Source organism: Phascolarctos cinereus, unplaced genomic scaffold (genome assembly GCF_003287225.1).
Source record: "Phascolarctos cinereus isolate Bilbo 61053 unplaced genomic scaffold, phaCin_HiC Scaffold_3;HRSCAF=262, whole genome shotgun sequence".
Taxonomy (NCBI): Eukaryota; Metazoa; Chordata; class Mammalia; order Diprotodontia; family Phascolarctidae; genus Phascolarctos; species Phascolarctos cinereus.
The window spans coordinates 45,809,582-45,836,256 of NW_027555736.1; the positions used below are offsets into that span (position 1 = coordinate 45,809,582).

The window sequence follows — 26,675 nt, forward strand, 5'->3', positions numbered from 1 at the left end:
TAGAAGACAAACACTAGATTGTTAACACAAAATGCAGTAGCATCAACGGCCCCCTTTATTGCTTCTGCAAAGTAAAAGTAAAATGTTTCAAGCTGAATGCACCATTGAGCAAATTAACTGTCCTGTCTTCCAGGCTTCATCAGATGTCATAATGGCCTAAAGTTTTGTCTTTCTGAACACTGACATAGCATGCTGTGCAGGCTTCTCAAACTCAGCACGTCTAAAACAACTCATCTACATCTCCAAACCTCCTCTCTCCTGAACTTCCTGATTTCTGTAGAGGAAACCACCATCTCTTCAGTTCCTCAGATTCACAGCTTCAAAGTTATCCTTAGCACCTCACTCTCCTTCATCATACAAATCAAACCAGTTGCCAAATTTGGTCTGTTCTAACTCTACTTACTACATCTCTTCCATCCATCCCTTTCTCTTCACTGCTGTGGCCATCACCCCAATTCAAGCCCTCATTACCTTTCAACTGGACTGTTGCCTCTTCCTTGGTTTCCATTCCTCAAGGCTCTGCCTTCTCCAAACCAAGGAAGAGGCAACAGCTGTTCTGCTGACAAGGCCAGCAAAGGCCTCATCTGAAGGGATTCTACCTATGGAGTTTTAGAGGTGGCAAAGATAAGGGAGATACCCAGTGAAAAGATGCAAAGTGGAGTCCTGAATGTGAAGAACCACACAAAGACTGGTTTGTCTGGACTGTAGTGGGCACAAAGGAGACGAATGTATAACACAGCTGGACAAGCTGACTGAGGTCTGGTTGTGAAGGGCTCTCGATGACAAGCAGGGAAGTTTGTATGTAAATGTGGAAGCAAGAAGATCATTCAGTATTATTGGAGATTCCTTTTAGGTGTGGATTTATGGCTCCAGAGGGCCCTTCTACCTCAAACTTCTGCAACAGCACAAGAGAGAACTGATAGGGAAGGGATGTGATCAGACCTGTGCTTTTAGGAAATTCACTGTCAGCATCTTCCTTGACCTATTTATTTATTTATATTTGGTTTTTGATAGGCAGTGGGGTTAAGCGACTTGCCCAGGGTCACATAGCTAGTGAGTGTTATGTGTCTGAGGCCGGATTTGAACTCAGGTCCTCGTGACTCCAGGGCTGGTGCTTTATCCACTGCGCCACCTAGCTGCCCCCTTCCTCGACCTATTAGTTTGTACTCATGTACTTTATACGTAACTTTTTTAAACAAGGTGTCCCAAAGCTGTCTTCTAAGCTGGCGTACTTGAATAATTAACAATTGCGTGAACACTTCTGGGACACCTCGTAGTTTACATGCTGTTCCCCACCCCAACAGAATGTAGTTTCTTGAGGGTAGATGACTTTTTCATTTTAGTCTTTGTATCCTGAGCATCATGTATAGTGACTGGAACATAGTAGGCACTTAATAAATATTTCTGATTGATTGATATGCTGAATGCATTGTTCTTATTGACTTTTCCACTTTTCTGGAATCAGAGGCCTTGGAAGCCAATTTCCAAAAAAATAAAAATAAAAATAGTTTCCTCCTTTTTTTTTTTTGAACAGTTGTAGACACAATGAGCAGCACATTAATTGGTTGTAACATTTCAACTTCCCCTGATATCAGTATGTAACATTTCCCAGTAGTTACCTGATGATGGTGGCAGTAGCTATGGCCATAGAGTAGAAGACAGAAGCCTGCGACAGGTCTAAGAGTGCCTGATCCTTTCACAGGAGTATGATTCTCCTGCAGTTATAATTGTCTTTGACAGACTATCAATACTTACCTTTCCCTCCCCACCCTCCCTTTACAGGATAAGAGTCGCATGTTCCGTGTACAGTTTGGAGGTGATTCTAAAGAAGAGGCCCTGGAAAACTGCTGCAGTTGTGTACAAAAGCTTGAACAGTACATAACAATCCAGGTTCCTGACGAGCTGAGCCAGGAGCTGCAGCCAGGCCCTAGCCAGCTGACAGCCACGGAAAGTCAAGTGAAGGACAGCGAGCAGAGTGGAATGCTGCATCATGGAGTAAGTGGGCTGCTCTCATGCTAACCCTGGAGGAAGCACTGAGATAGAAAGCTTCATAACAAAGTCAAGTTTAAGTGGGCTCATGGGATTACAGATCTTTAGCAGGAAGGGGGCTCTGAGACCATCTCATCCAACCCCCTCATTTGTCAGTTGAGGAAAAGGAGGCCTTGGGAGGTAAGTGACATGTGTAGGACCACAGAGATAGTAAGTGGCAATGCATCAGGGCCAGTGCTTTGTTCCATGAGAAATCTACCTCATCTAGAGGGCACAGAGAAAACAGGAATCAAGGGGCAGTTAGGTGGTACAGTGGATAGAGCTCTGGCCTTGGAGTAAGGAGGACCCAAGTTCAAATTTGGCCTCAGACACTTGACACTTACTAGCTGTGTGACCCTGGGCAAGTCACTTAACCCTGATTGCCTCACCAAAAAGAAAAGAAAAAAAAAAGGAATCAAAATCTCAGGCAAAGCCTGTTGGATAAATAACTGAACACCTCTCCTCCCCAGAGGGGTGGCTGCTGTGACTTTCAGGATCCTAAGGTAATAACCCTGTGGGTGACTACCCTCCTGAAAACTAGCTCACAAGCTCCCACCAGTGTGCTATCCCTTAACAGTCAGCTAGTAGACTCAGTTCTTTTGTGAAGGAATTTATTCAAATAGCTCTGCAGTAGAGGTAGTTACAAAGCAGTCCCCTCAATATCAGGGAATACTCTCCCACATAGATAAACCCAGAGTCCAAATGATGGAAGAATGGACACATAGTTAATGTCCAGCAGCAGTGAGGCACATGTGAGTACACAGGTGTCCAAAGCCACTAACAACTCCAGAAATGCAGGGCTTCAGTCTCTCGTCTCCTTCTGGAGGGTTCCTCGTTACCTTTGTTGTAGGGAATGGTGTCTGGGATGGATTCCTTGCTCTGCTTTTCAGTCAGCATGGTACCCGGTGGTGTGTGTGAACTGGTTGCTCAGTGGAGCTGCTCCTTATTGGGTATGGTGTCTCAGCTGGATTGAGCGAGCCATGTGGTGGCTGTGCTGGCTTCTCCCTCATGGCTGCTGGATAGGGCCAGCAGTTCACTGGTGCCAGCCAATGCCAGGCAGACCATATTGGTCCTAGAAGAAGGCGGCTAATGGAGAAGGCAGCTTGTTCTTCCTTAGGCAGCTAGTGTTTTTGTATAGTACTTTGGAGCACCTTCTGTGAGTGAGGGCAATGACCCTTAGCTTAGGATTGGCAGATTCCCTCAGAGATCCAGCTCTGAGATAGTTTGTCACCTCCAGGCAGAAGGGAGAAAACTTGCCTTCCTTAGTCAGCAGATTGTTCCAGGCAAGTGTCAGGAAGCCACTCCATATTGTCTTAGGGGGATTCGTTTCAATTCAGTCAGTTTCACCAGCCATCGTCCTTTGGGAAAGTTATGTAGCCAGTGGCTGGGGACACAGGCAGATGACAGTGTGGGCCCTGAAGATGGGTAATTAAGTTACTCAAGCCTCCCACCCTTTCTGGGGTGGAAAAAGTCAGTTTGCCTCTGGAGGCTCTTCCCGATTATTCTTCCATGTTTGTCTTTTAGCTCTTGCATACCCTCAGTGTCTGCTCATCTTGTTGGGGCACCTCTTACAAAAGGTTTTGAGCAGAAGTGGAACACAAACAGATGTGTGCCTGAGAAGTACTGTTCTGACAGCAGTGTGAAGAATGTGAAGGAGGGGGGAAGCCTGTGAGAAAGGTATGGGGCTAGTCTGGGAAGGCAGTGATCGGGGCCAGTGCTAGGAAAGTGGCTGTGGAAATAGATCCTGTGAGGGAGGAGGCCTGGACAGAAGGGGGCGGGGGAAGCAAGGTCACCGAGGTGGAGACGTGAGGGCCGTCCATTTACACAGTTGCCTCCCCATTAGAAGGTGAGCTCCTCCAAACAAACTTGGTTTTCACCTTTCTTTGTATCTCTTAGCACAGGGCCTTGCTTTAGAAACTCTTCTTGAGTCAGTTACTGAGTTCAGGGCCGTGGACTTCAATGGTGAAGTCAGGAGGAACAGGTAGGGTTTAAAAGCTAATGAGTTTGGTTTTGGCCGTGTTGACTTTGAGTAACAGGGGGACATCCTCATAGAGGTGTCATACAGGCAGTTGGAGAAACGGGGCTGGCCATGAATGAGAGAGATTTGGGCTCCATCTGCATTGAAGTAGTAGTTGAAACCCTGGGAGTGATTGAAATTTCCAAGAGAGAAAAAGAGAGAAGTCCAAAGTCAGAATGTTGTGGAAATCTACTTTAATGAGGATAACACAGAAAAGAAGAAGAGACATAGGAAGACCAAGTATGACCTTTCTGAAACTGGTGGAAAGGGTATCAGATTGTAGTACTGGCTAAGGGGAACATCTGCATTTGGTGATGCTGTGGTCCCTGATGATAATAGGGTCTGTAAAGTGGTGGAAGCTCAAGTACAAGGGACTGAAGAGAAAATGGGTAGTAAAGAAGTTGAGACATCAGGCATATTTTTTCCCCCAAGAAATTTAGCAGTGAAGCAGGGAAGAGAACTGAGAAGCCAGAATGCAAAGGGTTTAGGAGAATAAAAAAAAAATGAAGATAGCTGGTACAGATGGCTTCTTCAAGGAGTTTGACCACAAAAAGAGAGCTATAGGACAAAGAGTTCCTTAAATAGTGTCATTGAAGCCACAGGTCTGTATGCAACAACTCATTTTAACATTAGTAGAAAAGTAAAATGATGATAGCACTTTCTTTGATCTCTTTGGGATATAGGCTGAGATATCGTTGGGTCAGCAATTACAGCAGTACTGCAAAGTAAATTGGTTTGTGAAAAACATGCTTATGAAGTGCACTGTCTTAAAATTACAAGGGTCCTTGGGCAAAAAAAAAAAAAAAGAATCACACCCCCTCCCCCACAAAAATATGTTACTTGTTTTTGATCGAGAGAAGTGAAGTCATGCTGCTTCTGTCATCAGGTAACATTCCCCCCCCCCCCGGCCATTTCAGGCATGAACATCACACCATCCCCTTGTTTCCAGTAATTCTACTCCCTGTTCTTTTGATTAGTGTCTCTGACTCAGAGGTTGCATACAGATGTTCCTGAATGTTTTGTGGGCAGGGGAGTGACTTTTAGCCTTTCAGATACTGAGGCCTATCAAGTAGAGGTAATGATTCTTTGATACTAACCTCTAATACTCAGAGGGTTTCTAAGAAGTAAAATCTAGCTCAGTTAAACAGAGATCCACACTATTTGATTTAAAAGTTTCACTTCTGTAAATGGGTCTTAATATAATTATTAATAGTGTAATAGAGTCAACCTATATTTGATGTATTATCTTTCAGCATTTTGGACAATTGCATTTTTTCTTGGATGTTCAAATAAAAAACTGTAGCATTTTAAGAACATTCCATCCTTCTAATTTCATTTTTTAAAATGTATATTCTCTTTTATTCCAGTTACATCTGAATCTAAAACAGCATTATGCATCTTCCTACACCTTTCCAGAAGGAAGGATAACAATGACGCAGCTAGCACAGGTAGAACCAACTTTTGTGACCAATAATTGTACAAGACTTAGTGTTTTGTTTTGTTTTGCAAAAGCAAAATTAATTTATATTTCACTTTTGAGCTTCCTATATAGTAACACAAAAAAGTAAACTTGAAATCATGAGCAGGGAAGCTTAGAAATCAAAGGCAGAAGAGAATTAAGGGATCATTTTCTTTATCCTTGGTACAAGATTAGACAAGCTAGTACATGGTATAAGAAAATTGTTTTCACAAGTAAATAAAAATAGGAAGAACGATTTGATAGCAAGGGCCAGAAGCCTTTTAATGTGTGAGATAAAGAATCAGCCACCACTTCCCCAGGTGACTGAGGGGAATAGCCTCAATTTAATTTTGATAATGAATTTTGGAGCTATTTCAGAGAAAACACTGAAAACCAATTTGGGGGCAGAGGCAAATCAGCTACAGTTTTCAAAGATAAGTCTTCATTGCTAAGTGGCCTTCATTCTCACCAGCTCAGTATGGAAAAAGAGGCGGGAAATGTGAGAGAATTCAGTCTTGATGCAACAGACCTGCTTTCTCAACAGAGGCCTACCTGAAATGCTGCTTCGGTATGCTTTTTTTCTCCTTGTAGTTTTGTTTTTTACTTGAAGAGAATTTCTAGATTGTAGGTTCATTAATTCAGACATGAGCTTTTTGAACATTCGAAATAATAACAGCTTTCATTTTCAAAGCACTCAAATATCTAGCCAAAATTTGCAGGTTGAATTAATCTCATTTTTAATAAAGAAACTAGACCCCTGTTAAGCTGAGATTGGATGACCTCAGCCTGAGTATAACTCCAGTGACAGAAAATTCACTACATCAGAGGAATTCCATTCATTCCATATTCTTCACTTATTTCTACATTCGACGAATATTTTAAATCATTCCTTGGGTAGTGCTGGAGGAGGTGAATAGGAAAAGGGGAGGATTAGTTTAAAAAGGGCCATAGGAGGACTAATTCAATATTGCTGGTAATAGGAATTTACTTTCCCATTGGAATGTGTTAGTTTCTGTTAGAGTATGTGTGTATAGTTAGAGCTCCACAGGAAGAATGGATCTTCCTTTATTCGTACATTCCAGGTCTCTACTGCACTATGCTAAGTAAGCACTTTGGGGTTCCATAAATAGTGCATAGATATTACTACCTTTGGGCTACACACACAGGATGGGAAAAAAGGAAATAGATAACAAAGGTATAAAAAGGAAGATTCCTCAGAAGACATTGAGCTTGAAAGCTCTTGACTTTGGCTATTAAATTGATCCATCCTAACCCAGAGTACTCTTTTTTTGTGTGTGTGTCCTCATGGATCATCTGGGATATTCTAAACAAAACAGAACAGTCCTTTTGGTCAAGGAAGTAGGAGGATTCCCCCTCTTCTGGCCTCTTCCAGACTGGTTACCTTTGTTTATCAAAGAATTCCTTGGAATTTGGGCATTGAAATTTAAGCAAAACTATAAGCATCCCCCATCCTCATTTATTTCTGACTGCAATTCAAGAATGTTTCCATTTTTCAACCCTCTCCCCTCCTATAATGAAAACATTCTTTTTCCTCTAGCTCAAGCCTGCATCTCCCCAGCCCAAAGTGATCTCGCCTCAAGTCTGATGAATTCATGATTCATTTAGGCCAGTACTCCTGTAGATGCAACTTTTCAACACTTTACCCAGTCTCATTCATCCATATTTTCCCAGAAATTCTCTGTAGAACAGCTCTCCAATTGATGTTCTTTTAGCCATCACTGGATTCCAGTTATTTTATGATTTGTACTATTTGATCGTTACTCTCTCTTCTCAAAAAATCATAGGAAGTAAGAGGTCTCTTAAGTTATCAGAACAACAACTTTGTGACAGGAGTGTCAAGTGATAATGCATCAGGATGATGAGATGCTATTTACATAGTGCTTTAAAGTTTGTAAAAGATTCTAACAATCTCCTGTGGAGGTAGGAGTAGGTACTACAGGTTTTATTATCCTAATTTTATAGATGAGGATGTTGAGGTTTAGAGGTTTGGGGACTTGCTATCAAAGATAGGAAAATCTGTATCTCCAAGCCCAGTGTTCCATCCACTTCACCAAACAAACTGCATAAGCAGATGACAGAATCTGCTTATACAGTATTCTTTGGTAAATACTGTTTAAACATCCTGTTGTCTGCATAAGCAAGTGATCATTCCCAATTATGTTATTTACTGTGTGCTTTCATATATATCACCAGTGGGCACTATATAAGGTTTAACCTAGGAGTTCTTAACCTAGGGTCTAGAAATTTAAAAAAAAAATTCTGATAACCATATTTCAGTATAAAAGGTTTCTTTTGTAATGACACATATCTTATTTTATGACTTTAAAAAACATTATCCTGAGAAAAGTACCCCATTGGCTTTACCACACTGCCAGAGGGGTCTATTAAAAACAAAAAAAGGTTAAGCACCCCTCCCCTCCCCCAGTTTACTCTTTAATCCAATGCTATTTTAGGCTTTTTTAACATACAAGGAAATTGTGTTGTGATAGTAAATATTTTAAATGAATATTTATTTGAAGTACAGTCAGTTCTGCAATAATGTGACATGTGTTCCTAAAAATTACCCTGCAGCATCACTCAATAAAAACTGGGGTTAGCACAACACTCAGAAGCATTGTCAGTGACACGTAAAAAAGAGAGGAACCGAATAAAAACAGTAGCACAGTTTTATACATGTAAAATGGTTAAGAAATACACAAATATTACAATGAATAGTGGCAGTGTCCATGGCCTCAGGCTGCTGTTCGATGCCCCAGCTCCCACAGGGCCTGGATTGGCAAAGTCAAGTCACTGCTGGAGAGAGGGTGGCCTTGGTGAGCAGAAATTCCCGGGGTCATGCTGGAAGATGGGGTAAAGGATAGGGTTGGACCAGCCTTCCTCAGCCCACAGCTCCTTCTGCACCAGAAGATACACAATAAATATAGCACTTGACCTTGAAAAAGACCTGAAGTTTATTTGTGGAAGTGGTGTAGTTTTCTGTGTTCTCTTGCTGTTTCTCATTGATGAAATAGCTTACAAGCAAACACAAAATTCATGTTATGCTGAAATTGTTCCCTAACATACCAATCACATTGGAACAAATTAGTTTGCAGAACAAGTGTTAGAGAAGAACTGACTGTATGCTTTTATAGATGGATATGCCTTTTATGCATTTAAACTCAGAATGTTACATAGTCTGTTGCTTAAAAAGGTCAAAGAACTACAACACTGGACTAGGTGGTTTCTAAGGGCCTACTTTTAAGCCTTGTTTTCTTACAGGTGAGGAAACTGAGGCCAGGGAAGTCAAGAACTTTACCCAAGGTCACACAGCTAGTAAACAGCAAAGTCAGGATTCAACCCAAATCTCCTGACATCATAGTCACATGTTATCCTTCAACCTCTGAATGTGGCACAGGCACTTTAGAAAAGGTCATTCACTGTAGTCTCTTCTTGGCAAAACATTTGGCTCATTAATATGGAATACCTTGATTTAAAAAGGACAGATTATGAAATGTATTCCATCAGATGGTTATGTGAAGCTTCCAATACAAGGCTCCCTTTTTCTGTTGTTAGTAGTCACCTCTGTTTAGTTCAGAGAACCATCCATGCAGGTAACTCAAGAAAGGCATGGGCTCTGTATGAGTCACACTCTTAACTTCATTGTCCAGTAAGCTTGCCTTGTTCTGTCTTTGCAGTCTATCCTGACATCAGCAGAACTACCACTTGCCTACAAGCAAGCTGCATGGAATGCAGAAGAGTTAGGTCCCTTCCTGAAGTTGTGCCTTATGGATCAGAATTTCCCAGCCTTTGTTGAAGACGTAGAGAAGGAACTGAAGAAGCTGACAGGGCTGGCGAGTTAATATTGTCTACATTAATAAATAGCTATCTTATTGATAAAATACTTTCTCCCAAAGTTAGTGGAATAAAAATTGTTGTTTCAACATCTTTCTTTTATCAGTGTTTTATTTTTAAAAACATGTGAATCCACTTTTTTTATACATCATTGCACTTCAACAAATACACAGAACACAAGTTCATGCATTGACAGCTCTGCACCGAATGAGAACCTTGTCAGGTTGTAATTCTACAATCAACTGTTAAATCAAGACAGGAAATTACAGTGTCCAACTGAAAAGTATAATTAGTTGCATAGAATATTACCATGCTATATAACACTTTTAAGATCATTGAAAGCAAAAAAGTAAATTATAAAAGTCTGCCTGAATTAAATGTACAAAGAACATGGTTCACATCAGTGCAAAAGGAATTTAAGAATTTACATGATTTAACAACAACAAAATCACTTAAAAAGCAATTATACACACACACACACACACACACACACACACATATATATATATGCATATATATGTAGTATTTACTGCAATTCATCATAACTGCTCATTAGACTGGCCCAGTATCTCATTAAAGTCTTAGGTGAAGCCCTTAAGATTATAAATTTCAGTTTATATTACTCCTCTAAGTACCAGAACAGTATAATTCTCTCATCTGACAACATACAATAAGGAATGAATATCAGCAGCTTAAAAAGGAATCAAGCGTTTACTGTATTTTGGTTTTCCCCACCCCCAAAAATATAAATATATATAATATATATATATATACTGTATATATTTTTAGGTTTGCTGTATTTTACAAAAATGGATCACTAGATGGCAGCAGTGCAATTTAGAGCTTTGCCAATGTAATAGCTGCATTAAGTAAAAAATGGCGCATGCACGAGCTGATCCTCACAGGACCTTTCTTACTTCTATTTAAATATTTTCACAAAGGAAAAATGCAACATTCACAGCACATCAAGCCCCAAATAGTTTACACCTTCTACACTGAAGCATTGTTTAAAATGTATCTGGCTAGGCCATCCTTACAAGAGAGGCTAAATAAGGCATGCTTTAGACAGTCTCGCATTGTTGCTCACTTGAAAAATCAGGAGAGAAAAAGAAAAAAAAATCAAATACAGCTGGAGCTATGGAACCAAAGAGGTCCAGGCATAAAATTTAGCAGGTCATGTTGCCACCAGTCTCAGGAAACTAAAGCTCTGTGAAGAAACAAAGGATTTGACATTTTAAAAGGAGATTGCTTTAGCCATCAGTACCTTAGTAGGCAGGACGGGGTGGACACTGAACAAAACTCAGGGACAAACAACATGCTCAGGGATGTGGTGTGAAATTCTGATCTCCATGTGCCAAAGGAGAGAGAATTCTGGCACATCTGCTTATCCAGATGCTGTGGTATTAGGGAGGACTTAGCAAACAAGTGTGAGTTGGTGGCCTCCAAGAATAATCCAGCCTGAGAATGTTACTAATTTTTAGCCATTTTCAATTCCTTGATAAGTGAGTAGTGCCCCAAAATGTTGGCTTTAAAACCTCAAATGTTAATTGGAATGATGCATGCAAATATGGGCCTCTACTCAGTTGGAAAGTGTTCCTTCTCAATCACCAAGAGAGATAGAACATTGTCTGCAATCCTGAAACTCTTTCAACTGTATCCCCACCATCAACTTTTAGAACAAAGGTCAACAGATGTCAGTTCATTTGAATGTAACTTTGTAAATGTCTGAGGAAGGCCATACTTACATTGTAAGCAGTACTTAATTTGTGTTTCTCTGGCGCAAGTTTTTATCTTTGTGATTGTTGGTGGAGTTGGTTTTCCTTTGGAGGAAAAATTGCATCATGAGAGTTAAATTCAGTCAGTAGGAATTTTTGAAAATTTTAAACACATGGAAATACAGGGAACCTTTCACTTAACTGCCATCCCTGGTGTAGTAAGAAGTTTTACTGCACAGAACTAATATATGAATGTTTTCTATCAGGAATGCTTCTTGTAAGCCACTCTATTTCATTTGGCAGACCTTTTGACTCCCAAGTCAGCATACAGCCATCTTTCACTTTGTTGCATAGTGAACTGTAAACTAACTCAAAGAGAATCTTTCTAATTGCAAAATTTTACAAGTGTTCTTAACATTCCCTTATAGACTTAGTTTAAGAAAAAAAACTTTTAGGGTAGAGAGCAGGGAGAGGAGGGTTTCCTGTCTACCTTTTCCCTTCCCCTACTTCCTAGGCACTCTATCCTCCGGCCATAAAACATCCCTTGATTTTGCAATTGCAGCAGCCTTTCTCCCTGAGGTCTACACTGGCAAGTGAGTTGAGCCATATTATCACTAACCAGGACTCACGTTATTTATTCCAGTCTAAAAATAAGAATCATAAAATTTTGAAGCTGGAAAGGGGGGTAGGGTGGGGAGGACGCCTTAGAGATCCAGTGCCTTCCCTTCCATTTAAAGATGAAAGAGACTCAGAATCGTGTGTGATAGTTTCCATTGTTACCAATTTGAAATTTTGTAGTACATTAAGTTTACCTAAAATGAACTGTATCATTTAAAAAATATTAACCATACTGCATATCCTGAGAATCAAAAGATCATCTATGTGGCCACTGTTTAATACACTACAACATTCACTTCCCTCTTCTTATAACCCCTGCTGTTCCAATTTACCCCACTTTATTTCACTGCAAATCCAAAAGAATTCAATTCCATTCTATCAGATAATTACTAAAGCAATCACTGGAGAAGGTACTTACATTGGCCCAGCTGGTTCATCATCTGCAGTAGGTATTTCAGTTCAAATTTCATTGAAAGAGAAGGGAAGAAGAGAGACAGCGGAGTTAAGAGTCTGTAGAGAACTTTTACCTGGACCGATAATTGCAAGTGGCAAACTCGTCTATCCATAGCATTTATTAAAAGGCCATTCCACTTGGTAGTGCAAAAGACTCATGGAGTTATTTTTCTGATTTCAAGTTTTTAATGGCAGGTATGTTGTTTCAATGATTTTAGTTAACACTTTGAATGCTTGTCATGAAAAACTGCAACTGTAGTGGACAGATAGCAGCAATATCGATTATACTCATCTTGTCCCCAAGTTCCAGTGGTTCACTCTTAAATAGATGAGAAGACAAACCAACATTTCTGTTGTAAAATCCTGCTGTTTGTTTTCTTGAAATGATTGCAGTTTGGAGTCAGTCTTCCAATATGGATGGCCTTGTATGTTCTCTATGGTTACAAACAAATCTTTGCCTCCCCCAAGGGACAGTTCTTTTTCTCTGTGTTTGCAATTATACAGGGCATTATTAAAGTGGAGAACAAATGAGGTGGTGGACTAGGAAGCCACAACAGTGAAGTGTGACACTGGATAATAAATGCTGCCCTTGGCCAGCAGTGGGTAACATGCACCTTTAAAAATGAAAGTCAAATGGTAGTGTCCTCCCTCTACAGAAAAGGCATGAGAACCTGTGCTCTGCCTGCATCCTGGCCAAAACTAGAGGTTTTTCAAAAAGAATTCAGTCATCTGAGTTTAGATGCCTTCTCAAAAATTTACAAGATCCAATTGGCATTTGATAATTACTATTTAGGTTGTTTTTGTTTCCTTGCACCCATTAAGGGTGACCAAAACGCTTCTAAGCAGAGATGTAAAGAAATCCACAAAGGGGAGGGAACATTTATACAAGCTTTTCTATTGGATGTTCCATTTTACACAGGTAAAATCAGATGGATTAAATCAAACAACCATTTGGCTTCACTCAAGTCAAACTCTCAGCAGGATTCCACAAGGGGCTCGGTGCACATGAAGCAGGTATGGAAATTACAGTCTCAGTGTAGGCATCTGCATGAGCACACACCAGGAGGAATGTCTGTCAGAAGGAGACATTGCTCCACCTGTACCTTTGAGGCAACGGAGAGGCAAAGCTACCGCCAGCACACACAGTGACCGGAGCAAAGAAATATTTCAAAAAATAAAGAACCGACCACAGACCAACAAGTCGGCAGCCAAACAACAGGCTAGCGACACCCCCAGTATCCACAGGAGTCCATCACTAGCAACATTACACTCACTATCCAAAAACGGGAACAGAGAAAAAAACCAGGACAACCGAGACATCCATGTGCTGCATATGCGGTGGGGATATACAGAGACACACTAAGTACTGAGACAGAAAGCACAGACTGAGTCCTCCCCTCACAAACATCTTTCGGTTCCCACCATCATGTCCAAGCCAAAAATGCTACATGCTAGGAACGAGGCACTACTGAAACTTGTGAATGGAGAACAAGACACCAGCAAGTTAATTACTGTCTTCAGTGAATGCTCTGGTGGGGCCATCGAAAAACCCCGATTCTAGCACAAGACTTAAGAACATCAGCACTCTGGCTAGCGAACTGTAAAGCAAACAAGAAAGACAAAACAAAAACAGTGTCGCCTGGCTAATGTTTCGAAGCCTGGCAGTCACTGCCCTGAGAGCTTCCCCTCACTATGACAAAGCATGATTCTCGGTCTAAGTTTAATGATGCCATTCTGTAGCTGAACAGGCTTCTAACGTGCAAAGGGCTGCATGTAGGTAGGTGTTTTAGCAATGATGAAGCAGTGTGGGTGCCATGCCTGTGAGTGGGAGCAGTAATGTTATTCATTCTAGCTTCTAAACCTGATGAACTCCTCCCCTGCCTCCCCCAAAGTTCACTTGCATATTCTTTTCTAGAAGTTCAAAAGAACAAAGGAAAAAAGCGTTGCATTTCTACCCTGCTGGTCTGAACCACTAACTGCAGCCAACATACCCACAGTACAGTACGGACAAAAAAGGGACTCAACCCCTAATGAGAAATTCAGGGGACAGGGAAGAAAACAGAAATATACAGTGGGGGTTGGGGGTAGGGGGGCAGAGAGGTAGGGAAGGGGAAGGGATGGGGAGGGGGAAGGTACAGAAATTAAAAAAAAAAAGATTAAACAGCAAACTGAAATCCAAATTAGTTGTGAACGTGAATGAGGTAAACTTGAAGAAAAGTGTTAACATCATGAACTGTGCATTGTATAGACTGAAGCGGAGAGTAAACAAACTCCAAAGCATGCAGATCGCTCACTTACCACCATTTTTAAGGGTATGATGCAATTGAGGGGGGAAAAAAAAGAAGTCATAGTAACCGACAAATATCAACATCACCCCAAACCCTTGGGCTTATTTATGACTGTTCTTTCACACTCACTATTACTTGCTGCCAGTGGTCAGATGCAAGTACTGGGGAGCACGGAAACAATGTGTGTGTATTCTATTCTACTTTGATATGTCAAAGTGAAATCCTGGGTAGGACTGCTGAAAACTATGATTCATCTTGAATGTGCAGTCTTTCCAAATGAATGCACTAAGCCCTCACTTCTCCTGGATTTGCCTTGTAATCTGAAGAAGGATCTGCAGGTGCCCAGTGAATCACATTTTATATAACATAAGACTACCTGCAAAAGCAAACTGATTTTAAAGAAAAGAACTTTAAGCGATCACTCTCTACTCAGTACTTCCCAAACATTACTATTAGATTTTAAAATGAGAGTTGTAGGTTTGATTTTAATATTTCATTAAGATTCAGCCCTTACTACCTTTCCTCATTTAACTTGGATTTCTCTTCATGTTAGAGGAAGGGATATTCCACCAAAGCAGAACACATTAATCTAAGATATATCTATGAGATAAAACAGGACAGTGGCTGCTTTAATTTCATCTGATCTCAGCTGGTTTCCACTTTTACTTTCAGTTACTTTCTTGTCTTTCTCTATGAGCTGTTTTGTTACTGACCCACTTATTTTCTAGTTAAAGAAAACTGAATATGCATTTTGGAAATCACTTAAAAGAAAGCTGTTTGCTTTCAGGCCCTCTACAGAAGTTCAGATGGCATATAATCTTTATGTGTAGAATGATAAATAGGCTTGGGAGTTAAAGTATTTCCCAATATCAAAATAGTTCTAGAATCCTGAATGTATCTGAGCCAAATTAAAATTTGGAATAATCTGTTAAAATCCCAAAGGGTCTTTTTTGTTGGCTTATTTTTTCCTTAACTCCTCCATCCTCCCAACCCCAAGTCTCCCTTTGCTTCAGTATCTTCAAAATCACTGAAATAGATGGAAACACCCCATAACAGTTCCCAAGACATACTCTTCCCAAGGTGAAGGACTAAAAGCATCGGTCACTCTCATGATCTCTCAAACTGTGATGTAATCCAGCAAGAACAGTTTAGAATCACATGTTCATGGCACAATGTATGTCTATATCTGGCCCCAAAACGAAATTGTACCTCCCCCTGCTTCCCTAAGTATTTAACATCTAACCTTTTCTAGTTATTCAAAACCAGATTCAGACAAGACATACTCTTCATGTCCCAGTGAGCCCTTACAAAATTTTCTCAGGGTCTACAGAAGGACAAAATTTCTAAATGGTGTGCTAACATACTAAGGCAATCCATTGCAAAGGAAACACATGTGACAGGGTCTAGGGATAATTTAATTCTTTCTAGGTTAGAGGATCCACTGAGAACATGACCTCAGTATTTACTGACCTCCCCCAGGGCATCACTTATGTAATATTTTAAAGCAATTCTATCAAAAGTGGAACATAAGAAGATAAATAATTATTCCACTCTGCTTTAGATAGTGCAATATACCAGCATTTGTTTTTCATGCGAGAGGACTGGGATACCAAGAACTGGTGGGCTGAACAAGATGTGAATAATCAGTAAAGAGTTCACATGCCCAAAAAAAGCAGTGAGTCTGAAATGGAATGTAGGCATATCTTGGTAATAAAGCACCCATCTGGCAGTGAACAATCACGTCAGGTCTATAAAAAGATTTCTGTTCCCATAATGGTATCTAAGAAGCCAATACGGAGTGAGAAGAAGGATGCCCCAAAGGTGTATGCTGATTGGCCTGGAAACTCAATCTGAAAGCAGGTATAATTAACTCCTTCCATCCATTTCAAAGATTAACCAAGTGGGGTGGGCATGGGGGAGGAAATAATATCTGATAAATTTAGGAAGGAGCTGAGGAGAGTGTGTGAGGAGGGAAAACGCACTGAAAAATGAAAAGAAACAACAGACCCAGGGAAATGGCATGAAGAGTACAAGAAATATGCTTCTTTGAAGGAGTTATCATAAAAGGTTCACGAGGATTAGGAAGAGAATGTGGGAGATGGTGAAAAGGAAATGATGGGGCAGCAATGCAAGAATGGAAAGCAAAACCTGTACCATGCTTTCTGTCAGAAGGGGGAGAGGGGAAAAGATCACCACCACAGGCAGGCCAGCATGTCACATTTTTACCCAAATGCAACACAAGGAAACAATGAGTTGCTAGCGTAGCCACCCCTTTCCTTCAGGTGCTCACACTTACCCCATTAGGCAGGTAGGTAGACAGACAGTCTGCCCCTTTTAAGCATGGCTTACTCATTTTAAGTTAAATGATTTCTTTCGACAAGCCAGGGTTCTTCTTCTGAGTGGCTGAATGGACTTCCTGGCCAGAGAAATCTCTTGGCAGCAAGCTGGTCTTCAAAACTCTCATCATTTGAGTCTGACAAATGAGTAGATCTTAAAAAAGGTGGCTGGCCTCCCCGGGAGTTGTCTACATTTTTCTAATGGCATCAATACTCCACATCGCTCCAGTCTACTTGCGTCTGTTCACAGGTCTGGCTTTAGTACAAGATGGTTAAGTGGCTTTCCAAGCAAGCCCTGGAATTGTTGTTGAGCTTGCTGTAAGGCAAGTGAGACCACCAAACCTCCTGGATGAGGTGCTTTGTCAAGGGCACTTCTAGTCCCTGCCGTCTTTACAAAAATGTGATCTCAAAGCCTCAGTCTGGGCTTCTCAGCCTTCCTGGGGAAACTGGGTAAGAGCTCAATTTAGCAGAGTGACCACGCCCTGGACGGTCTGAGCCTTGCATTCAATAGGAGGAAACAGTCCCTGTCCTTGGATGAGGCTGAACTGCCCCCAAATAGCCAAAGGCAAAAATGAGAGCAAGCCCCAAGCCACTCTCCTCGTGTCCTCAAGGCTACACTACAGGGCAGAAGTAAGAAAAACCTTAAGTTCGAGGGCACTGAGGCTTCCGAAAATGTCTATGAAAGCAGCAGTGCCACTGGCTGAGCAGGGGAGAGGCCGAGATCCCAGAGAATGAGGCAGATTGGGAGCTGTCCCAAGGCACTAAGAGGCCCAAGCCAATGCCATGCCATGGCAACAGTGCCTCCCCTGCAAGTCTGTGCTCAACTTATTATGAGTGGACACTAGAGGGAAGGCTGCTGAGGCTCCAACGAACAGCCCGCAGCACTAGAGCATACACAAAGAGCCTGTTCAGCCTCTGACTTTCCTTCTACTTAATTTTAAGCGGAGATTTGGGGTGAGAAAGAAAAATTCATCCAGAATAACCTGAATCCAGACTTAACTGATGTCCCATGAACAAAAAACCCTAAAAGCATGCCTGGGTAATACTCCTTCTGCAGAGGTTCCACAATGGTGTTTACATACAGTCAAAGGCTCCAGGCTAGAGCAGTTTATTTAGTGTTTTCAGCTATACTGAGAGCCACGTAGCTGATGGGCTAAACACACATACTTTTCAAACGGCCTCCAAAATGGTTCCCACCAATGGTCTGTTTTCCAGATACTTCTGAGCTGCACAGATCTAGTGCCTTTGACTCTGGGTGGAACCAGAACCCTGGGAGTCACGCCCTATCCCCAAACAGGCAAAGAGCCTCAGAGAGCCACTGCGGGTGGAGGGACCACTGCCAGCTGAATTCTAAAGCTTTGCTGCCATCTCACTCGACAGAAGGGAGAAGTCTGATGATCTGGAGAATGGCATGGGTAGGGGTATGGTGCGGAAAGGAAGGACAGGTAGTAAGAGGCCTCTATCACATACAAAATCTGAAGAGGCAATTTTGCCTGAGGTTCAATCTGTCTAAGTCATCTCTAAAACCTGGCTAGCTTAGTGGCAATGCTTCCGGCCTCTGAACTGAGTGAGTGCGTCAGCAATCTCCCTGTGTTCTATCTTATCTAAGGGGTTGAAGATGGAAAATTCAAACAGCAAGTGATCACAAAGGAGGTGAGCCTTGAAAAACACTTCAGTTTTCTGCCAGAGAAAATACAAAAATCACTTGGCTCTAATAGTTTCTTGGAAAACAGTGAAATGGAGTTAGAGAAATCCCTGAGAAGAGAAGATGAACCTGGCTCTGACAAGGTCTGGGGGGCCAAAGACTTTAGGGGTAGTTCTAGACAAAGCTTAGGGTTTTCTCAGGTTCCAGTGGATGATGAGATGGAACAGAAAACCTAACACTGGTGCCATTCTCACAATGGGCAAGAAGTTCAGAATTTATAAGAGCTCAGAAACAAAGCTAGAACTTGGACAATAACTCTAAGCAGCCAACAATGGAAAAAGATACAGGACTGTTTTTTCACTTGGGGGATCCACAGCCTTCTTCCAGCTTGGATCCTGGGGTCCAATGAACCCTCCCAACTACCATACCCCAAGAACAAGCCCCAAAATTACAGCTGTGTTCTGGAAATGCTCTTACCGTCTGGAACCTCATCTGGCCTCTTCCTCTTTTCATATATCACAATGATCACCACAAGAATGATGATTTCAGCCAAGATTCCCAGGAAGGGCCAGAGTGGGGCCAGGTGGCTCCGCACTCTCAGCACAGTGACAACGGAGTCTGAGCCAATGTCATTGGTAGCATTACACTCATACTCTCCAGGATCTTCAGTAATTTGGAGGTTAATGATGTTCAGCTCAGTGTAGTTTTCCTTGTTGATGATGAAGAATCGGCCAGAGGTATTGAGTAAGTCCTGCTCAGGGGCAGAAGAAGTGAGGATAAACAATTTAGAGTCAGCGTGGATAAGCCAGTGCCCTGTTGCATTTGAAACATTTCAGTTCACTCCAGAACCTCAGGACCCTGGTCTCAAACTCTCTCCACATGATAAAGATGTGGCCAGGACATGTCTCAAATGAGACTGGAAAAGCTTGGTTCCAAACATAAACTGCTCCATGCCTAATGGCCGGTGGATCCAGAAACAACTTTATTCCTAGCTTCATTCACTTAGTCCTTGATGTGTTCTGGGGAATCTTCACAACCTAGATCTCACTCAAGCAATGCTAATAGATCTTTGTCAAAAGGTCCCTCCAACCAAATTCTTTCTTTCCTTTGCTCCAGTCTCTGAGAATGAGGTTACATCTGACACAGTGTCCTTAGTCATATGATCTTTTCTCCACTGATCATCTTCCCTCTCTCTAGAGCTACTGTTTCCTCCCATTCCGTCTATAAACCTACTTAGGTTTTCCCTGTCTTTAAAAAAAAGAAAAAAGACTTCCATGACCCTGCTACTTCTCCCTCAGGTCAATGTTCTCTCTGCTTCATCCCCAAACTTCCAGGAACACAAATAGTCCCCACGGCTGCCTCCGAACTAGCACTCTCCTGAACTGTCTGCAGTCTGTCAACCACACTCGCTGTGCTACTGAAAGCTCATTCCAAGGCCACCAATAACCTGTGGACATCAAGGCCAATGGCTCCCTCACACTCCTCAAGCCTTCTCAACCCTTGTAAAATCTAACATTCCTGACCACCTCACTTCCTCCTTGATAGGATCACAGAGTTAGAAGCTAGATGAGACCTCAGGTCATCTAGTCAAAACCCCTTGCTTTTCAGATGAGGAGACTCTAAGTGACTTTGTCAAGGTCACACGAGCAGGCAAGTGGCAGAGCTGGGAGTCAAACCCAGGTCCTGTGACTCCAAATCCCATGCTCCACCCACTGTCTCCTTCCCTTTCATCAACCACCAAGCATCATTAAGCACCAATGAGATGCTAGATGCTGAGGATACAAAGAGAAAGAATAAAATAATCCCTACTTGCAAAGAAGTTACATACATCCCAATGAGGAGATGATAAGTTCAAATATAAGTATATATCAAATAAATGTAAAGAGAACAAATACAAATTTAAAAATACAAGATCTGGTTGAGGGAGAAGATACTGGCAAAAGGTGGTGACTGAACTTGACCTTGGAAGTCTAGGAGGTGGCGGTAAGGAGGGAATGCATTCCAGGCTTTGGGGGATGGCCAGGGTAAAGGTACTTAGCTTTCATCATGCTGGTTTCTGACCCTTCTGCTCCCTCTTTTGATGGTTCTTCTTCCTCCTACAACTCCAAAGTATGGGCAACCCTTGTCTATTTCTTCTTCATTTGATCTCACTTCTTCAGTTCAAGTAACTCCAGAATCAGCTTCAGTTCTGCATTCTTAAATCCCAACTTGTATCACAGCCTGAATATCCTGCTGCACCTTCAAATTCAGCATTCCAGTCATCTAACCTAAACATTTCAGACTCTTGTTTCCCTCAACCCCAACATTCAATCTGTCGCTAACTCCTGTCAATTTTTTCCTTCACAATCTCTCCTTTCCACTCCCACCACACTAATTCAGGACTTCATTATCCCATCACCTGAAGTACTATGAGAAACTCCTAACTGATCCTCCGTGCCACTAGTCTTTCTCTCTACACTCACTGTGGCCAAAATAATACAGTTACGTGACTACCAAGGCTCTGGAACCCCAAAGAATATTGGAGGCAGGAGATATCCCTCTTACTTTTCATAAAAATGCAAAAGCACTAACTGGCCTAAAAAATCTCTTCTCTTCACCCTTCTCCTACTTAGGAATTTTTTGTCTGACTGATTCACACTTTCCACGGCAGCAAGGGAAGTACTTAAAGGGTTTAAATGGGGGGTTCATTTTTAGCTCGGTTGAGAACAAGGGGAGGATCAAAGAAGGGCTAGGACTTGCTTGAGTTGGCTGATAATAACTGATGGCAGTGAGAAAGCAGAGCACTCAACTCTCAATTTTGCTTCTTGGTTCTTTTCCAAGAAACATGATCTTTGGACATGGAACGGGGGAACAAAAATGGCGACAAAGAAGGAGCAAAGAAAGACGCATGAGTAGACAGACAACAGGTAGCTGTCTTCAGAAGGGGAAGTCATCAGATTCTGACAAGCCATCCCCTGCATATGCACTTTAAAAATGAGCAGATAGATTTCTGAACCAGTAAAGCTTGGAGAAGGGGAAATGCACTGCATGAAAGGTCAACATTGACCCAGTTTCCAAAAAACAGTAAGCTTGACTTCATTTTCTGAGAATATTGTAGAATACATTTAAGGTAATGGTCTGTGAGCACTTATTTAAGAGGGGGAGCAGTAATAACTAAAAAGCTAGCAATGGCTTCACTGAGAACTGAGGCAGGCCAGGCTGACCTCATTTCCTGTTTGGACAGCAGAAAGTGATCTGGCAGATTGGGAAAATGCAGACATATCAATATGACTTCAGCAAAGTTTTTGACAGTCTTATGCTATCTTCATGGGCAAGATTTATATGGTGAAGAGGATGTGAAACCAAAGGACTAGATCTACCACATTTAACCTTTACAAACGGACATATCAAATTAGCAGGAGGTCTCTAGAGGATTTAACTCAGACTATTCAATATTCTTATCAGTTACTCAAAAGCAAAAACTGGAGGGGCAGCTAGGTGGTGCAGTGGATAGAGCAGTGGCCCTGAAGTCAGGAGGACCTGAGTTCAAATCCGGCCTCAGACCAAACACTTGACACTTACTAGCTGTTTGACCCTGGGCAAGTCACTTAACCCCCAATTGCCTGGAAAAAAAAAAAGCAAAAACTGTATGCCTGTCAGATCTGTACCATGTTTTGTGAAAACTAGAATCCATTAAGGTCACAACAGGCTAGAATGATGGGGCCCAAATCAAATGAGATATAATTTAATATGAATAAATATAAAATCCTACACTTAGATTAAAAAAAAATCACCTTAACAAATACAGGATGAGGGAGCCATTGGGTAGGAAAGAGAAGTAGTAGAAAAGATCTAGGGTTGGTGGCAGACTGATAGCTCAGTCAACATATGTCAACAAGACCCAAGGCTTAATTAATAGAGATATAATAAACCAGAATGAATAAATGGTTAGGTCTGCTCTGGTGTGGCCTAGTCAGGTCACATCTGAATTACTAGATTCAGCTCTGTGCACATACCACATTTTAGAAAGACAGGTAGCTGTGTGTCCAGAAGAGGGCAACAAGGATGGCAAGACAGGAAGCATGCTATAAAAGGATCTGCTGTATTTTAGCTCCACTGTTTGGCATTTAAAGCTCTTCAAAACTGGCCCCAACCTACCTATCCAACCAACCTCGGCATACATGATTCCCTTTCACATAAGAGCAGGGGTTCATGTATAAATTTCAGGGGATCTAAGAATGTAGATGGGAAAAAATGTCACCTTTACTTTCACTAACCTCTTAACTGAACTTTAGCATTTTCTTCAATTAAAATTTTTTTAAAAATTATTTTGAGAAGTGATCCACTGACTTCACCAAACTGCCAAAGGGGTCCACGATACAAAAAATGTTTAAGAAGTGCAGCTCTAAAGTATGGTCAGCCTGGTCTTCTTGTTCCTCCTCCCACCTGACATCCCACTTGCCCTTTGGAAGACTGTCCCTCACACTTGCAGTACCCTCCCTCCCTAACCGCCCTCTGAGAATCCCTAGTTTCCTTCACACCTCAGCTCAAATGCCACTTGCTAGTACCTCCCTGCCAAGTACCTGGTATTTGTTTTGTATGTACTCAGAGACTCTCTCCTCTGACCGAAGGCAAACTACTGGAGGGCAGAGACTGCGTCAAGGTTATCTCATATCGCCAGCACATCAACATTTAATAAATACCTGGTGACTGACTGACTTTAACTTGGAGGAGAGGAGACATCACAGCTATAATGAAGTGTTTGAGAAGAGTTATCTTGGGATGGAAAGATTAGACCGGTCCTGCCAGGCCACACAGGGTTGTTGCAAACAGGCAGACTTGATTTGATGTCAGGAAAATTATACTAACGCTTAAGAGCTACACAAAGTAGAGACTGGATCTGCCCGGTTAATATGGAATCCTCCTCACTGGAGATCTCTAGGAAAAGGCTGAATGACCATTTATGAGACTGTGGGCTCCTTGAGGGCCGGGACTGTCTTTTTGCCTTTCTTTGTATCCCTTATGCTTAGCACAGTGCCTGGCACATAATAGGCACTTAATAAATGCTCACTGACTGACTAAAGGTACACTGTAGAAGGGATTCTTAATCAGGTGCAGGTTGGAATAGATAAGACTTCTCTTACATTCTGTGCTTTAGGGGATAAGGAAGTTGGCATACAACTGTGTGTTTCCCCAGACTGCTAGGTGACTGTAGTAATACTCCAAGGCTAAATATTGAGAACTTAATTCTACCACTCACCACGAACACGCCATTTTCCTTCTTTCGCCACACCCAGTCTGGGTAAGGGTATCCAACTGACTTGCAGTACATAAGGGCCTCTTGCCCTTCATTCTTGTTCTCGCTTTTTTTGTGGCCAGTGATCTCAGGTGCAGCTGTAAAGCAAAGATGTATTTAAGGGATGTTGCTATGGGAGCCCCAGTTATGCACTAAGGCCTAACCTAATGGCTTAGAAGACTGCTTTTCAATGCACTGAAGCCAGCAGTTCACCAATGAAGAAGCTTGAAGAAGAGCATCCTAAGCATCCCACCAGAGTTTAATTATCAGACTCTTCCCCCAGCTCCCATCCCCAGATAAGCCAGACAGATGCCAGGATACGATACAAAATTTCCAGGCATAGTACCCCAACCTGTTGAAAAAGTACCAAGTATTCCACAAAGTACATTTAATTGTCTAAAGTTTAGCTTTTTTTGGAAAATAAGAAAACCATATTTTCCCAACATTATCCTTCAAAAAAATCTTTAAAAAGCAAACACTTGCCAACCATATAGAATATTGCTACAAATCACTAATAAGAAAAATGTAAATCAAAACTTGGTTTTCACCTCATACCAGCAAAATGGCAAAGATGACAATATATAGTAATACTGAATGTGTATGATGGGGGAAGATAGGCACACTACACCAGTTGGTGGAATTGTGACTAGTTCAACCATTCTGGAAAGTAATTTGAATAATGCAGGGGGGAAAAAAGTGACTAAATTATGGATATCCTCAAGGATTACACTGCTAAGGAGATCTTTGACCTCAAACAGTAGCATTTTCTGTAGAAAGTAGATGTCAATCAATTGGGAATAGCTAAAACAAAACAAAACAAAACAAAAACCAAAAATCTACCTGTGATTCATTAATATAATAAAATATTACTGCAATGTAAAAAACAATGAATATGAAGGATTCAGAGAAGCATAGAATATGAACTGATAGTGACAAATGGAGATGGAGAGGGGTGAAGGAGGGAGATAAGGGGAGAGAGAAGAGGGAGCAAGAGGGGAAGGAGACAGAGGTAGGAGGGTTGGGTTGGGGTAGAGCAAGTAAAAGGGAAGATATAGGTGAAGGGAGGCTAAAGTGGAGATAAGCCCAGGACACTCAGGTGCAGAATGGGTAGGGATAGGGGAGGGGAGAACAAAAAAGACCACTGACATTTTGGAGTGTCACAAGTCATAGCTCCCTAAATCAGTTGAAATTTTTCAGCACCAAAGAGAGGAGGCTAGATGGACTTTAGCTCATCCCACCAAGTAGATTTTTTGGGGGCAGTACCTAGTTGGTCCTCAGATCTCCAACTTGTACTTTGGGGCCTTCTCTTTGCCCTGACTCCTTAAACAAATCTTTGGCTCACCCTCAGAATAAATATACCCAACACCAATCACATCCATGGAAACCTCATGATCCCAGATCCCCTGGGACGGAAGCAGGGGGCAGTGGTGCACAGGTGACCAGCTACCCAACATTCTCAGTTCTGGCTTCTTCCCATACTTACCACTGCCTGATCTTGGTCCTTCCCTCTTCACTTTCCACTGGAGCCCCTTCTCCATTAACCTGCCTCATCAAAAACATTCTAACTATACCCAGCCTTGCCTACCCAGTGCCCCCAGGTGTCAGACTGTCTTAGGGAGCTGTCTGTCACCCAAATTTATTAGTGCAGCCACCTAAACAGAGACTTAACTTAGACTGCGCTGATCATTGTAAAGGCTGAAAACCTTCACTGGCTTTCAGGATAGCTAAATGACTTAACATACCGCACTTAACATACCCTGACTGACAAGCACTGTGCCCCCTAATCCTGCTTCTGGAGTCTTCCCTTGCTTCTCCATCTACTACATGATATAAAAAAGGAGCTTCTAATGCAAAGACACCTTTCACTGTACATACAGGTTTTTCAAAAGCTATGTGAACTGACAATTCCACTTTGATGAAGAAGTCCTAGCTACACAGGAAAAACAGGTAAATCGCCAACGCTTATTAGCCATGTGCACCAGGTTCTGAGACCAGAAGGAAAAATTCCCAAGGATCCAGGCCAGTGCTACTAGTCCCCACCCTAGAGAAAGGTGGCTATCCCTATTCTGCTGCAGACTACCAAGCATGACCCAGGAACTCTCACACACAGAAGAACAAGTGCCCTACCTCCTGGGGCAGAACACATTGGATCTTCGGTGGAGACCTGGAGACCTTCATCATCAAATGTGTCCAAAGAAAACAAGCCTGTAATTTTAGGTGACTTTAATACCAGAATAGGCACAGCCTACCAGATATGTCAGGGAGTCCTTGGGAGGAATGGAAGCAGAAATAGCAAGTCATTACTGAAGATTTGTGAGTCTCATGACCTTATCACCAACACTGTCTTCCATTTACCTAAATGCAATAGAACTTTGTGGATGCACCCTCAAAGCAAATATTGGCATTTAGTAGACTAAATTATTATAAAAAGAGGAGATAGACAAGATGTGAGAGTGACAAAGATGAGGTGTGGCACAGATTGCTGGATCGATCACAGACTTTGGTGAAGCACACATATGCTGAACATTGTGCTAGAAAGAATATATACCAACATAGTCCTTACACTTAGGATGTGTCCTCAATGGCAGGGGACAATCAGAGTAGCAACAGGTCTGTAAGGACAAAGACCGAGGCCAGAGAGGTCCAAAATTAAGAACAAATGATAGAAATGAATGAATGAAAAAGCAGTGTCTTTTGTTGCTGTTATTATTTTAACATTCTTTTCTTTTTAAATTTTGAGTTCCAATTCTCTCCCTCCCTCATACCCTTCCCCCACCCATTGATAAAGCAAACAATATGTCAATTATACATGTGAAATCATGCAAAACATACTTCCATATTAGCCATTCATAAAACAAAGCCAAAAAAAGGATAAAGCGAGAAAATTATACTTCAATTTGTACTCCTGAGTTCCTCAGTTCTCTCTCTGGAAGTGGAGAGCCTATTTTCATCACGGGTCCTTTGGAATTGTCTTGGATCATTGTCTTGA

At 41.7% G+C, this 26,675-nt stretch overlaps 2 protein-coding genes across 5 annotated transcripts in view; one reads left to right on the forward strand and one right to left on the reverse strand.

The window, feature by feature from the left end:
* The window catches only part of REC114 (REC114 meiotic recombination protein), a 104,649-nt gene extending 95,204 nt beyond the window's left edge, over positions 1-9,445 (forward strand). The window contains exons 4-7 of one of the 2 annotated variants that reach the window (XM_078150797.1): positions 1,783-1,995; positions 5,413-5,493; positions 5,977-6,072; positions 9,200-9,287. In XM_078150797.1, the coding sequence (XP_078006923.1) occupies positions 1,783-1,995; positions 5,413-5,493; positions 5,977-6,060 (378 nt within the window). In that variant the 3' untranslated portion in view covers positions 6,061-6,072; positions 9,200-9,287. Of the gene's footprint in view, positions 1-1,782; positions 1,996-5,412; positions 5,494-5,976; positions 6,073-9,199 lie in introns of both variants that reach the window. The other variant, XM_020994492.2, reaches the window with a different exon arrangement.
* NPTN (neuroplastin) overlaps positions 8,174-26,675 on the reverse strand; it is a 72,244-nt gene continuing 53,742 nt past the window's right edge. For 2 of the 3 annotated variants that reach the window (XM_020994489.2, XM_078150796.1), the window contains 5 exons: positions 23,651-23,784; positions 18,889-19,162; positions 12,108-12,129; positions 11,102-11,176; positions 8,174-10,563 (listed from right to left, as the gene is read on the reverse strand). In XM_020994489.2, the coding sequence (XP_020850148.1) occupies positions 11,116-11,176; positions 12,108-12,129; positions 18,889-19,162; positions 23,651-23,784 (491 nt within the window). In that variant the 3' untranslated portion in view covers positions 8,174-10,563; positions 11,102-11,115. The remainder of the gene's footprint in view (positions 10,564-11,101; positions 11,177-12,107; positions 12,130-18,888; positions 19,163-23,650; positions 23,785-26,675) is intronic. The other variant, XM_020994490.2, reaches the window with a different exon arrangement.